Source organism: Myotis yumanensis, unplaced genomic scaffold, assembly GCF_028538775.1.
Source record: "Myotis yumanensis isolate MYYU_CA2020_CCGP unplaced genomic scaffold, mMyoYum1.0.hap1 SCAF_7, whole genome shotgun sequence".
Classification (NCBI taxonomy): domain Eukaryota; kingdom Metazoa; phylum Chordata; class Mammalia; order Chiroptera; family Vespertilionidae; genus Myotis; species Myotis yumanensis.
This window is the reverse complement of record NW_027223758.1, coordinates 37,435,997-37,450,082: the sequence shown is the minus strand read 5'-3', so window position 1 is coordinate 37,450,082 and position 14,086 is coordinate 37,435,997. Positions and strand designations below refer to the sequence as shown.

At 45.5% G+C, this 14,086-nt stretch overlaps 1 protein-coding gene across 5 annotated transcripts in view; it reads right to left on the bottom strand.

Annotated features, from left to right (window-relative positions):
• The window catches only part of DLGAP4 (DLG associated protein 4), a 181,047-nt gene that overhangs the window by 5,954 nt on the left and 161,007 nt on the right, over positions 1-14,086 (bottom strand). For 3 of the 5 annotated variants that reach the window (XM_070420257.1, XM_070420255.1, XM_070420258.1), the window contains 3 exons: positions 13,087-13,448; positions 10,355-10,443; positions 9,407-9,825 (listed from right to left, as the gene is read on the bottom strand). In XM_070420257.1, coding sequence (XP_070276358.1) covers positions 9,407-9,825; positions 10,355-10,443; positions 13,087-13,448 — 870 coding nt within the window. Of the gene's footprint in view, positions 1-9,406; positions 9,826-10,354; positions 10,444-10,685; positions 10,766-13,086; positions 13,449-14,086 lie in introns of those variants that run through there. The other 2 variants (XM_070420256.1, XM_070420259.1) reach the window with 2 other exon arrangements.

Below are 14,086 nucleotides of genomic sequence, written 5' to 3'. Positions count from 1 at the left end.
AACCATAAGACTGCACTTGGGTACCTTATTTTTAAAAATATATATATTTTATTGATTTTTTTACAGAGAGGAAGGGATAGAGAGTTAGAAACATCGATGAGAGAAACGTCGATCAGCTGCTTCCTGCACACTCCCTACTGGGGATGTGCCTGCAACCAAGGTACATGCCCTTGACCGGAATCGAACCTGGGACCCTTCAGTCCGCAGGCCAACGCTCTATCCACAGAGCCAAACCGGTTAGGGCAGGGTACCTTATTTTTTAAGAAATAAAAGTTACATGTATTAAAGAGAAACTATAATGAAGAAAGTAATTGAGAGGCCTGGAAGAGAGAGGGAGAATATCAGCATTCTAAAAGAAGAGAATAGAGAGAATGGAAGAAAAATATTCAAAGAGATCATGATTTAGAATTTTCCAGAAATGGCTGACACCAGTCCTCAGAGTCCAGAATTCAAATGAATCCAAAGCAGATCCACACTTATTTACAGTAAAACCAAAGACAAAGAGGAACTCTTAAAAAGCAGTCAAAGGGAAAGGAAAGATGAACCTTTCCAGTTTTAACCCTGCCCCACTCCAGTTCTCCCTCTGCAACCTTCCCTCAGTGCCCCTGCACTCTTCGGAGGACCATTTCAGATTTCTCCTCACACAGATTTCTCCTAAGCCTCTTCCCACTTTCTCACTCTGCAGTGATGCCCCTCAGCATCAGCAGCACACAGTTGACCTTCTTAAAACCCTCATTCAGTTGGGTTCTAATTGCCTTTTTCCACCTCACCGGTCACTCCTGCTCACTGCTGCAGCGACACTGGCCACCTTCCCTAGGCCTGGAACATGTCCATCATTTGCCCACAATAGGATTCTCTGCCCCTGCAATTACATCTGATCTTCAGATCTCTAAGACCTCTTGCTCCCTTCAGGTTTCTGCTCCAATCACCTTACCAGGGAGGCCTTCTCCGATCTCCCTGAATGAGACAGCAACACTGCTTCGTCCATGCAAGCTCCATGAGGGCAGTACTTTATTTTGTTCACTACTAAACACCAAAAACTAGAACAGTGCCTGGCAGATGGTAGGTATTCAGTAAACTGCTCAATTAATGAAGGTTAGGACCAGAGGAGAGAAGCTACTTCTCCCTACTATTTCACAATGTTCTTAAGTTCTTGCAGTTAGACAAGCTATGCATGAGACACAGTAAGATTAGAGACCCACAAAATTGCCATTTTAACAAACACTATAATCATTTTTTTAAAATATATTTTTTATTGCTTAAATTATTACAAAGAGTATTACATATTTCTCCTTTTTTTCCCCCGCACTTGACAATCCCCTGGCCTCCCCTACCCCCCAGTGTCTTATGTCCATTGATTATGCTTATATGCATGCATACAAGTCCTTTGGTTGATCTCTTACCACCCCCCCCTACCCCCGCACCCTCCCCGGCCTTCCTGCTGTAGTTTGACAGTGTGTTCGAGGCAACTCTGCCTCTGTATCTATTATTGTTCAAAAGTTTATAATGGTCTCTATTATCCATAAATGAGTGAGATCATGTGGTACTTTTCCTTCATTGACTGGCTTATTTCACTTAGCATAATGCTCTCTGATCATTTATGATGTGAATCCAAGAGAACTGAGAATTATTCAAAGCTGCTTGACACAAGATCAATGTACAGGGATCAAACATCATTTCTATCTACTAGCAATAACAAATTGGAATACATAAATATTTAAAAACTAGAGGCCTAGTACACAAATTCGTGCACGGGTGGGGTCCCTCGGGGTGGCCTGTGGAGATCGGGCCCCAGCTCACGCCCCCAGCCTCGCAGCTCTGCAGCCCTGCCTGGCATCCCGCCTTGGCCTGGCACTGCCCCCTCACCTGCTCCACCATCCCGCCTGCGGGCAATCAATTGGGGCCGGGCCCCCTGCCCAGCTCCCTCGGCACCTGGGAGCTGGGCGGTGACTCCACCCCCCACAGCTGCTGCTGGTTGCCTCCTGTGGGGTGATGGGCCAGGCGATTGGGCCCTGCTCGTACCCACCTTGGGCTGGCACCGCCCACTCACCGGCTCCACCATCCCGCTGCAGTCCCGCTTTCCTTGGGGCCCAAAGGGACTGGCAGCACCTCCACTGCTGCCCACTGCCAGTACCGCTGACACCCGCCATATTCCGCCCCGCCCCCTGGTGGTCAGCGTACATCATAGTGAGCAGTCGAACTCTCATCTCCTGGTTGAGCCACTGCCCGAGGGGACAATTTGCATATTAGGCTTTTATTATATAGGATGAGCCCTGGCAGGGTGGCTCAGTTGGCTGTCATCCTGTGCACTAAAAGGCTGCAGTTTCCATTCCTGATCAGGGCTCATATCTAGGTTATGGGTTTGATCCTTGGTTGGGGTGTGGGAGGTAACTTATCAATGTCCCCCCCCCCCCACCTCTCCCTCTAAAAAAATGAATAAAAAAGCATATCTGTGGATGAAGATTTAAAAAATTTCATTTTACTATCAAAACAAAAACTAAAAGTATTAAGGAATAAATCTAATAAAATATATTTAGACTTTCATAGAGATGTTAATTAAACAAATTTTTCTGAGGAACTTGACATACTAATTCTAAAATTAGTCTTAGATGAGTGAAGATGTAATTTAAGTTTTCTTTTTTGGACAAAAAGAATAAGGAAGGAGGATTCACCTTACTAGATACCAAGTCATGTTACAAAGCTATGGTAACTGTAGTTGTATTAACACAGAAAAGGACAAAAGAGCAGAGGAGCAGAATGGAGCCCAGAAACACACCCCTGCATATGTTAAAATCTGGCAGAGGTTGTGATTGACCTAGCATTACTAACTAGTGAGAAAAGTAGAGACTTCAATAACTAGTGTTGTGACAGCTGGCTTTCCATATGAAAAAAATAAAATGAGATCCTAGAATGCACAAATACAAATTGCAGATGGATTAAACACCTACATAGAAATAAATAAATAAAACCCCAAACTTTGGCCTGGCCAGTGTGACTCAGTTGAGTGTCGACTTAAGAACCAGGAGGACACAGTTTGATTCTTAGGGCACATGCCCAAGCTGTGGGCTCAATTTCCCGTAGGGGGCGTGCAGGAGGTAGCTGATCAATGATTCTCTCTAATCATTGATGTTTTTATCTCTCTTTTCCTCTCCCTCTCTCTGAAGTCAATAGAAAACAACAACAACAAAAAACAAACTTTGAAACCATGAAAAAAATCTCTATGCTTTTGGAATACAGAAGGTATTCTTAAGAATCAAAGATGCATTCAAGACAGCAAGAAGATATAAGAAATACAAACATATGAACCTAATGACAGACCATCCAAATATATGAAGGAAAAACTGCCAGACTGAAGGGAGAAATAGTTCTACAAGAATAGATACTTAAATACCCCATTCACAATAATGGATAGAACAACTAGATGGAAGATAAGTAAGGGAATAGAAGACTTTAAGCAACACAACAAAGCAACTAGATCTAACAGACGTATACGGAACACTACCCAACAACAATAGAATACATATTCTTCTCAAGTGTACATGGGACATTTTCCAGGCCATAAATTAAGACTCAAAAGATTTTAAAGAAGATAACAAAGTATCTTCTCTGATCAAATGGGATGAAGTTAGAAATCAATAACAAAAGGAAAACTGGAAAATTCACAAAATTGTGGAAATTAAGCAACACATTTAAACAACCAATGGATCAAGGAAGAAATCACAAGGGAAATTAGAAAATACTTAGAGAGAAATGAAAATGAAAACACAACATACCAAACCTACATGATACAGCAAAAGTGGTGTTAAGGGGGATAACATATAGCTATTAATGCTTACATTAAAAAAAAAAAAAAAATAGCCCTGTCTGGTTTGGTTCAGTGGATAGAGTGTCAGCCTTCGGACTGATGGGTCCTGGGTTCGATTCCAGTCAAGGGCACATGCCCGGGTTGCGGCTCCATCCCCAGTGGGGGGCGTGCGGGAGGTGGCCGATGGATGATTCTTTCTCATCATTGATGTTCTGCTCTCTCCCTCTCCCTTCTTCTCTGATATCAATAAAAATATATTTAAAAAAAGAAAAAAAAAGATTTCAAATCAACAACTTAGCCTTACACTTAAGAAACTATAAAAAGAATAAACTAAATCCAAAGGTAGAAGAAGGAATAATAGATAATAAAAATTAGAGCAGAGATAAATGAAATAGAGAATAGAAAATAGGGAAATCAATGAAACCAAAAGTTGTTTCTTCAAAAAGATCAACAAGCCCTAACTGGTTTGGCTCAGTGGATACAGCGTCGGCCTGCGGACTGAAAGGTTCCAGGTTCAAGGGCATTCTGGTCAAGGGCATGTACCTTGGTTGTGGGCACATCCTCAGTAGGAGGTGTGCAGGAGGCAGCTGATTGATGTTTCTAACTCTCTATCCCTCTCCCTTCCTCTCTGTAAAAAAAAAAAAAAAAAAAAAAAAAATCAATAAAATATATTTTAAAAAAAAGATCAACAAAACTGACAAACCTTTAGCTAAGCAGACTAAGAGAAAAAGAGAAGATACAAATTACTAACATCAGAAATGAAAGTCAGGATATTACTACATAGTTTTATATTCAAATGATTGAACATTATTCATAATAGCTTTTATCCTGCCATTAAAGGGTTTTGATCCTGATGCTTAAATAATGACTCTTCATCTTTGACGTTATTACCATATATTACTAACATTAACAGCATATTACCATGACTTTTGTTCTTTTTATTGTTTTATATAGTTAGCTTTTAGAAACTCTAAAATTAAGTTTTATTTTAACTTAAATCATGGAAGTAAAAAACAAGTGGAACCACTAGGCTTACAACAAAAGCAGCAATTTCCGGCTTCTTCCCGTCTTACTCCTGAGTCAATTCCTCACTTTTAAATACGAGTAAATAATCAAAGATCACTGGACATTCCAGAAAAGCCTCTAACCCAAAAGACAAATATAAAAAGAACCCTAAAGGAAATAGAGACAATACAGGGTCAAATGAAAAGTTAAAAATGTTTATGTAAATCATATACGTGTGTGTATCTATATATATAAAAGCCTAAGCAACCGAACAACTGGTTGACCAGTTGCTGTGATGCGTACTGACCACCAGGGGGCAGAAGCTCAACGCAGGAGCTGCCCCCTGGTGGTCAGTGCGCTCCCACAGGGGGAGCACCGCTCAGCCAGAAGCCAGGCTCACAGCTGGCGAGTGCAGCGGTGGTGGTGGGAGCCTCTCCCACCTCTGCAACAGCACTAAGGGTGTCCAATTGCCGGCTTAGGTTTGCTCCTCACAGGGAGGGGGCCTGAGCCGTCAGTCGGACATCCCCTGAGGGCTCCTGGACTGCAAGAGGACACAGGCCAGGCTGTGAATTTCATGCACCGGGCCTCTAGTATATACATATATACACATATATATACACATATAATAGTATACATATATATGTATATATGTGTGTGTGTGTGTATATATTGCTCTATCCATAAAACAAGGATAAAAATGTTATGAAAAAGGAACAGAATAAGAAAGAGCTCTTATTTAGATGACCATAGTGAATATTTGATGGACAGAGTTTTGAAATAAAGTCAAGAAAAACTCCCAACCTCAATAGATTCCTCTATTCATGCACAGATGATCAACATGATTAGCCATCAGGAAAATGCAAATCAGAACCACAATGAGATACTACTTTATATCCACTCAGATGACTATAATAAAAAATACCAATACTGTTAAGAGTTGGTTAGGATGTGGAGAAATTAGAACCCTCACGTGGGAATGTTAAATGGTATAGCCTCTGTGGATAACAGTTTTGCAGGTTCCTCAAGTTAAATATGGAGTTACCAGCATTTCCACTCCTAGGTATATATCCAAAAGAAATAAAAATATACCTATATAAAACTTGTACACAAATGTTCATAGAGCAGCATTATTCATAGTAACCCCAAAATGGAAATAACCCAAATCTTCATCAACAGGTGGCTGTATAAGTAAAATGTAGTATATCCATAAAATGGAATGTTACTCAGAAATAAGGAATGAAGTACTGACATATGCTACAATATGGATAAACCTTGAAAACATTATGCAAAGCAAAAGAAGCCAGACACAATTACCATGTGTTATAGTTATGGGGTTTCTTTTCAGTGATGGTTGCACAACACTGCCAACACTGCGAGTGTACTAACTGCCACTGAACTGTACACTTTAAAAAAGTGAATTTTATGGCATAGCTCAAGTCGTTATAGTGTGGGGGAAAATAAGTAAAAAGAAAAAGCTTTCTAGAAAGAGAACAAAAAAATAGGTATTAGGAGAAATAGATCAGAGACTGAGGATCAATCCAGCAGGTCCAACATGTGAGTGACAGGAATTTCACAGAGAGAAAACAAAACAAATGGAAGAGAGGAAATTATTTTTTAAAATTAATGAAAGACTATTCTCAGAAATGGAAGACCCGAGTCCCCACATAAAGGGTGTCCCAAAATTCACGCAAGAAGTAATTTTGATAGAAAACACAGGTTTATAATTAAAAATTGTAAATTTTTATTGATTCATAAAGTATACAGTATAGGGTTATGTATGGAATAGCATAACGGGTAAATGGCCTTCACGGCACAAAAAACTGGATTATCATGTCGCGATAGCAAGCACCATTAACTGTTACTGCCTGAGCAGCCGCATTTTGGTCATGGAAAATTTCAACAAAAGAGTGTGTATGTGCCAGCAAAGCCGTGGAGGCCATTTACCCGATATGCTATTCCATACATAACCCTATACTGTATACTTTATGAACCAATAAAAATTTACAATTTTTAATTATAAACCTGTGTTTTCTATCAAAATTACTTCTTGCGTGAATTTTGGGACATCCTTTAGAAATGCCCTATTTGTTACTGGCACAATAAGTGGACAAAGACCCATTCCATAGCACATCATTGAGCAGTTTCACAAGATAAATAAAGTGAAGATCCTAATAGCTTCCAAGATAAAAAAAAATACAAAGGACTAAGAATTGGAATGGCACCAAACTTTTCATTACAAACAAGGAAAGCTAACACATTACATACAGCCCTTAAGATTCTGAGGGAAAACTATTTTCTACTTTATTTATATATATATATAAATTGTATATACATATAAATACATTTATATATAATTTTTATTTATTACTTTCAACTCTACACCCAGCAAACTGTGTGAGGTCTGAATTAAAGACATGGCAGTTTCCAAAAATTTACCTCCAGTTGAAGGTATGCTCTAGTAAGATGAGGGACTGATTGATGCCAAGAAAGCAAAAGAACATGTGGTCCAAAAAGCATGGTGTCCATCATGGGAAAGTGGCCAAGACCAAAAGGGAAGTCACTGGACAGCAGCTAGGCAGCAGGCCCAGAAAGCTACCTGGCTAGATCAGAGCAGAGGATAGGAGAGGACAGTAGGGAAAACAGGAAATCATGTGTGCACATCTGGAGGGTTAGCAGATCTGGTGGAGCATATGAAAAAATTACAAATAAGAGTTTAGAAAATAAAGTATATAAGAAAGATGGGGCAACTATTCATCCTAGGAAAAACAAAATGTGTAAGAAAATAAAATAGCCCTAGCTGGTTTGGCTCAGTGGATAGAGCGTCGGCCTGCGGACTGAAGGGTCCCAGGTTCGATTCCAGCCAAGGGCACATGCCTGGGTTGTGGGCTCGATCACCAGTGAGGGGCGTGCAGGAGGCAGCCAGTTAATGATTCTCTCTCATCATTGATGTTTCTATCTTTCCCCTCCCTCTTCCTTCCTCTCTGAAATCAATAAAAATATATTAAAAAAAGAAAAAGAAAAGAAACCATAATATATTATTTGGCTCTGCAGTGAACAATATTTACATGCTCTTAGTAAAGAGAAATATTGGTTGTTATTTAACCCAAAACTGTGATGTAATATATGGAGGGTAAGACAGGAGGTGGAGGTGACAGAGCTAAATACTCATCTATTATAGCAGGAAATCAATATATAATGATAATGAATTTTAGAGTTGAAATAAAAGGTAATCACATTAAAAGAAGAAATGTGAAGGTAAATACAAACACAGCATATGCAGCTGATGAGGCTGACAATGGATAAGGCTAAGGTAGGGCAGTGGGTTGGATGGCTTGTTAGCGTTTTAGTGCTCTCACTGATCCTTGTCTCTGTTCCAATTTTTAAAATACTACTGTAAAAAGTAATAGGTAAATACCTCACAACAGTTCCCTGCACACACACAGTGGGAACTGACCCAGCTGATGTGGCTCAACCAAGAGGTCATTGGTTCAATTCCCAGTCAGGACACATGCCCAGCTTGTGGGCTGGACCCCCAGTAGGAGGGCTTGCTGGAGGCAGCCGATCGATGTTTCTCTCTCATCGATGTTTCTAGCTCTCTCTCCCTACCTCTCTTTCTAAAAATCAATACAAACAACTAAGAATGCTAATGCTTTAGTTAAAAAAAAAAAAAAAAAAAAAGATAGGAACTGGCCTAGAGGACAGTGAAAACAGTGACTCTGAAGCACTCTTTGAGTCATCAGAGGGTGCTTCTTCAGGCCCCATCCCACCAGGGGTCAGTGAGATGCTGGCTCCGACCCTCTGGATACCTTGCAGACCTGGTCTTCTTGGACTTTCTGCACAAGGGGCTGGCTGAAGACTGTAGCCTTGGCTGAACCAGGCCAATACAGGTGTGGTTCCTGGCACTGTGGCCTGGAGCTTCCCACAGGAGCCTGCCTCCAAACCACCACTCTCCTATATATTAACCATCTGTGAATTTAGGCTCCCTACATATTTCTAGTTTTCTTGAACTAACTTCTCAGGGGAATATTTAGAAATAGGCATGGTATAGATAGAAACATAAGTGGAAAAGTAGATGACTTCTGTCTCACCGATTCATAGTTCCTTGAACCCTGTTGAGGCCCACAGACCCTTTGTGCTAGGTGCTCAATACAGAGCTGCTGAAGGCATAATTATGGTACAGTAGCACTTTGTTGGGTCCTTTACATGATTGCCACATTCAATCCTCACAATGTGCTTATGCAGCTAGAGAGTAGGATTAGCTCTACATAACATCAGGAAACAGGCTCAGAGTAACCTGAACAAGGTCACTTCACTAGTAAGGAAAGAGCTAGGATTCAAACCCAGGTGTGACTGACCTCACAGCCTACTCAACTGGCAGCTATGGCCATAAGTCTTCTCTGGAAAAAGATTTGGCTAGGTAGATGGATAGATGGGGGGAAAAAAAAAAGAAAATAAGAGATGAGCTCACAGCTGATGCAGGAAGAGAACCTAAAGGACCCTTCCCACTAGGAGGCTTGAGGCCATCTGGTCAGAAGCTGGAGAACTAGTGTCCATCCCTTCTCCCCTCACCCAGGACAATGTCCTTGTAGCACCTACCTTCTTCAGAGAGGTTGTTCTCTTTGGTCTCCTTGTCCATCTGACAGCACCAGCCTTCCAGCCGCTCTGTTTCTGCCTGCAGTAGCTTCAAGAACCAGTAGCCATCTCGGCGGCAGGTCCCTGACTGTGTTGGCTCTGCCGGGGAGCTGGAGGAGGTCTCAAGCCAGGGGTCGGGTGGGGGCAGTGACGATGCCTCTAGGGCAGGGTCGCTGTTGTCTCCATAGGAGAGGTTGCGCTTGATCTGGGCAATCTTGGGGGCCTGCCGAGGGCCGGCATCAATGCTGATGGAGTTTGAGTTGGGGTGTGGGGTACAGTCTGGGAGGCTTCTCTCAGATGACTTACAGCTCGAGTCATTGGCATCCTGGGTATCTGAGTCGGTGTCCCGTCGGGAGGACATGCTGTGAGAGGGGACGCTGCTTCTGTGGGTGGGGGGTGGAGTGGGGTCGGGACAGGAAGAGATAAGAGTCACCAAGAGAGCCAGAGATCAGAGGCCACCCCAACCCGGACACACGGGAGACAGAGAAACGGATGCATCATCTGCTCACCATGCGCCTGAAGCGGGTCCCACAGCCCCCGTCTCATTCTCTGCTCAGCCCTGGCCCCGCCCACACCCACACGCATACACACACAAGGACAAGGTCATAAGGTTGTCTGTTTGCTGCAGTGGGGCCAGGAAGACCACCAACATTGGGGTAGCTCATGTCTCAGCCCAGCTGTGGCCCCCTGTGGGCTGATTCATCTCACAGAGCAACTGCTCATTTACCCACCCACCTGCCTGCCCGGCCTCCCATTCCTGGGCCACAGCCCACACCCAAACCCAGCTTGGTTATTAGAAATTCAGCAAGGAGAAGTGGGTTAGGGAGAGCAGGAGGAGAAGGCACAGGGGAGGTGAGAGCAGAGGGAGGAAGAGGAGAGGGGAGAAGCAGCCACCACCTCCATACGACTTACCGCCAGTCGTCCTCTACCTGAACCCCGATGGACTGGAATTTGGTAGCGAGACTGGGCTCCTCTTTTGGCACTGGCTGAATGCAGTCAACCTTATTGAAGGACAAGGACAGCAACGGCACGGAGACAAAGACAAAAATAAAAAACAAACACCACACTTGATGCTGAAATTCACATTAGTGGGACGACGCAAACGGACATTTGGACAGACGAACACGAGGCATGCGGACACTGCACGTGGGCCCAAGGCTGGACCAGGTTAAGCCGGGCACTGCTCATTCGCGCGGAGGCGGGCAGGAGGTGGGATGGGGTGGAGATGACTGGCTTTCCCTACTCTGAGGAGGGTGCCATCACATCGATCGCTTTGGGTCCGTTGTCCTCCGAGAGGTGGGAACCGTTCCTTCTAGTCCTCTCCTTTACACGCATCAGAGAGAGAGAGAGAGAGAGAGAGAGAGAGAAAGGGAGAAAGGACGACGAAAGAGAAAGAAAACACACACACACACACACAAAGCCACAGCCGTTATCTGGTGTAGTTGAAGATGGGGCTGTCTCAAGGCAACAGTGTTCAGTTCCCCAACCCTGCAGCTGAAGGACAGGCTGGAGGTACCTGTACTAGGGGCAAAACTTGGACAGCAGTTCTGGGTTTGAAAATGGTCACCAATGGGAAAGATGGCAAAGTCCCTGGACTCTCTAAGATGCCGTTCCTGGGCCTCACTCACACTTGGCTGAGGTTACCTTTAGCACTGGTCTGCCTGGGAAGCGGTAGGAAGGGCCAGGGCCAGGGCCAAGTGCAAAGCTAGCACTCTCTGTCTATACTCCTGTGAAGTAGAAGGAAACACAGCAACGATGATGCCCTAGGCCTGCCTTTCTTTCCTGGGACAAAGGTGTGTGGCCATGGAGTAGCCACGCCAGCCCTTCCATGATTGTCATGAATGAGGGAGAACCCACACTTGACTCAGGGCTTGAGGCACAAAGGAATGGGACAAGGGCTGCCAGGTTATCCTTGGAAATTGGAGACTCTCCAGTCTCTTGGCTCTATGGAAGAAGCAGGGGCCAGGGAGCTTTCTGGGCCAGGGGACCGAGCACCAGGCTCCTCCTCGCCATGGGGATGTGGCCACATTTCTCCTTCAGCAAAAGCAAGCTTGGGAAATGCAGCATCACTGGACAGGAGCACGGAATGGGGGTAGAGGTGGATCCGGGAAGGGGAAGCCCAGGATGGGCCCAAGAACTACAGTCCTTATCCCTGCGTATACTTCTGAGTAAAGGAATCAAGGATGAGCCTAACTCTCCTTCAGACCTTCCAGAAAGGTGAGAGCATCTGGTTTAGCCAGGAGAGGGCAGAGCTACCCAAAGACTCTGGGCGGTCAGGACTAATGGTCAGAGATGAGGCTACTTTCTGTGTTCCTGGGAATCCCTCCTGGAGCACTGTATAGGGCAGGGGCTGGATCCCTCATGAAGGAGCCCAGAAAACAGGAGCGTCTCCTGGCCAACTCTCTCCTTATATATGCAGAGAAACTGAAGTCCAGAGCTGCCTCTTGGGGGGGAAAAATTTCAGGCAAGTGCAAGAAATTGCTCAGTGAGCCTTGTTTGGTCCATTCAGTCCCCTTTGTGTACCACGTTCCTTTGGCATTCTAGTGCTTTGTTATCTACTTGGCCATGTTCCTGCTCAGGGGCGGCTGGGAAAATGGAGATCCCTTCTAAACCTAAGCCACAATGCACACCACCTTCATCTTCTTGACTGTCCCCTGGGGTTGAGGGGGGTGGGGGGTGGGGGACGGGAGCAGTTCCATCTCCTCAAGCTCGTGGCCCACTGTAGCTGCCTTTTCTGCCAGGTGTGCTCCACTTTAGTCTGGAGGTCTAGCCAGAGCAAGGAGAAACCTCTCAATCTGGATTTAGAGCAACTCTTAAAAACTGCAAGGCAGGGCCCAACTTTTCCCAGCTCTACTAATAGAAACAGATTACTGACACTAGGTGCATGCAGGAGGTGCAGTGAAGCAGTGGAGGGGAAGCTAGTGCACCCTGCCCTGCTGTGTGTCATCATGGCCATGGGTGCAGAGTGAGTTGGGCTTCCAGTGAGCAGACCTGGCTCTGGCCACTTGGTCCTGGAAAGTTATCTCCCTGGATCCTTTCCCATGGAGGGAGGCATCTGGAACGGCATCACACTTCTCAATCTGACGTAGGCCTGGTGCCTTGAGCCACCTACCTGTCCCCAGGGTCCAAGAGGGCTCTGGGCAAAGTTCCCCTTGAGTATCCCCTGTGGCTCAAGGGCCCTGGGTCCTGGGCCCGGGCCCATCCGTGTCTACGCTCCACGCTGCTCCCACTGCCAAGTGGGACTGTGGCCTCCACACCCGAGTTGACCTTGGATTAGAGAACTGTTAGGCCAGTCCCGCCTCCCACGCATTGGCTGGCAGGGCAAAAGGTGGAGTGGACAGACAGACAATGGACAAACAGCGGACAGGAGATGGCTGGCTGAGTGTAACTACATTCACTGGGATGACCCATTGGAGGAGGAAGGACAGGTATCCACGGTTGCAGACTTTGCAGCACGTGTGGGCAAACTCAAGGAAGGTATGGCTAACGGTTGAATTTGATTTGGCCACTTGCGACTAGATCCCCCCAAATACAGATAAACCACTTTCACCCAGGAGACGTAGTGGGCCTTCACTAGATGTAATTACACGCAGACAGGTGCACAGAGCGAGTTGATGACACAGAGTGCAAAAAGGGGCCCCTACTTGTATTCCTATAGATGACAGTTTCCTTTTGGGGATGGCCTCAGGATGGGATTCGGAGCTGGTCAGTGTCCCTTGTTCACTCTTCAGAGCTGCATATTTTGGGGGTGGTTCTGGGGCTTCAGAAGCTGAGGTGACTCCACCCCGTGTCACACTGGGCGGTCGAGTACTGCTGTCCAGGCTGTCCGACGAGTTGCTCAGGCCCGACTGGCTTGTCACCTCACTCTTGTGGTCCTGGCTGTCCAGGTAGGTATCCTGGGCAGACTCAGTACTGCTCTGGACCGTGACTGAGATGAACGGCTTTGATGTGGTACGTGGAGGGACCGGTGGTGGGGTCTTCTTATACGCTACTAGGCATGATGAACCTGCAGATGGATGAGAGGAGGGCAAGGGACAAGGTGAGGCCCCCCCAACTCTCTTAAGCCCCTTTCAAGTCTGAAGCCCTACCTGACCTGGCTCTAGCCCTGGCCTCAGCAGTTCCCTCAGCAAGGATTTCTGGAGCAGGAGAATGAGGATTAGACACAGCAATGACCAAGACAGACATAGGCCCTGGCCACCCTCATGCTAGGTGCCAAGGCCAAGTCTAGTGGGGGAAGCCAACGTGGACCAAAGACACCCTCCACCTCACCACAGTCACACACACAACGGTATTATCTAGCAGTGGAATGGGCTAGGAGGTGAAATTCATGGTGCCGGAGGCTGTGACAGAGCCTGACAGAGGAGGTAGTGACAACAGAGTAAAGGTCAGGACGACTAAGGAATGGTTGACCTTGCTTTCCTCAGGCTCACTGAGAGACCTACTGCTCCCTGCTACTGCTCCTTTCCTTCTACTCTACCTTCCCTCTACCCCTGTTCTCTCTACTTGGATGTCCCATCTATGTCTGAGCAAAGACCAACACATCTCTCAGGGCCCAGCTAACCCTTTTCCCATCTTGCCATTCCCATCCCACCTCCTCCTCTTGTGTGAAAACCTATACACCAGTTGCCTCCCTCAAGACACCAT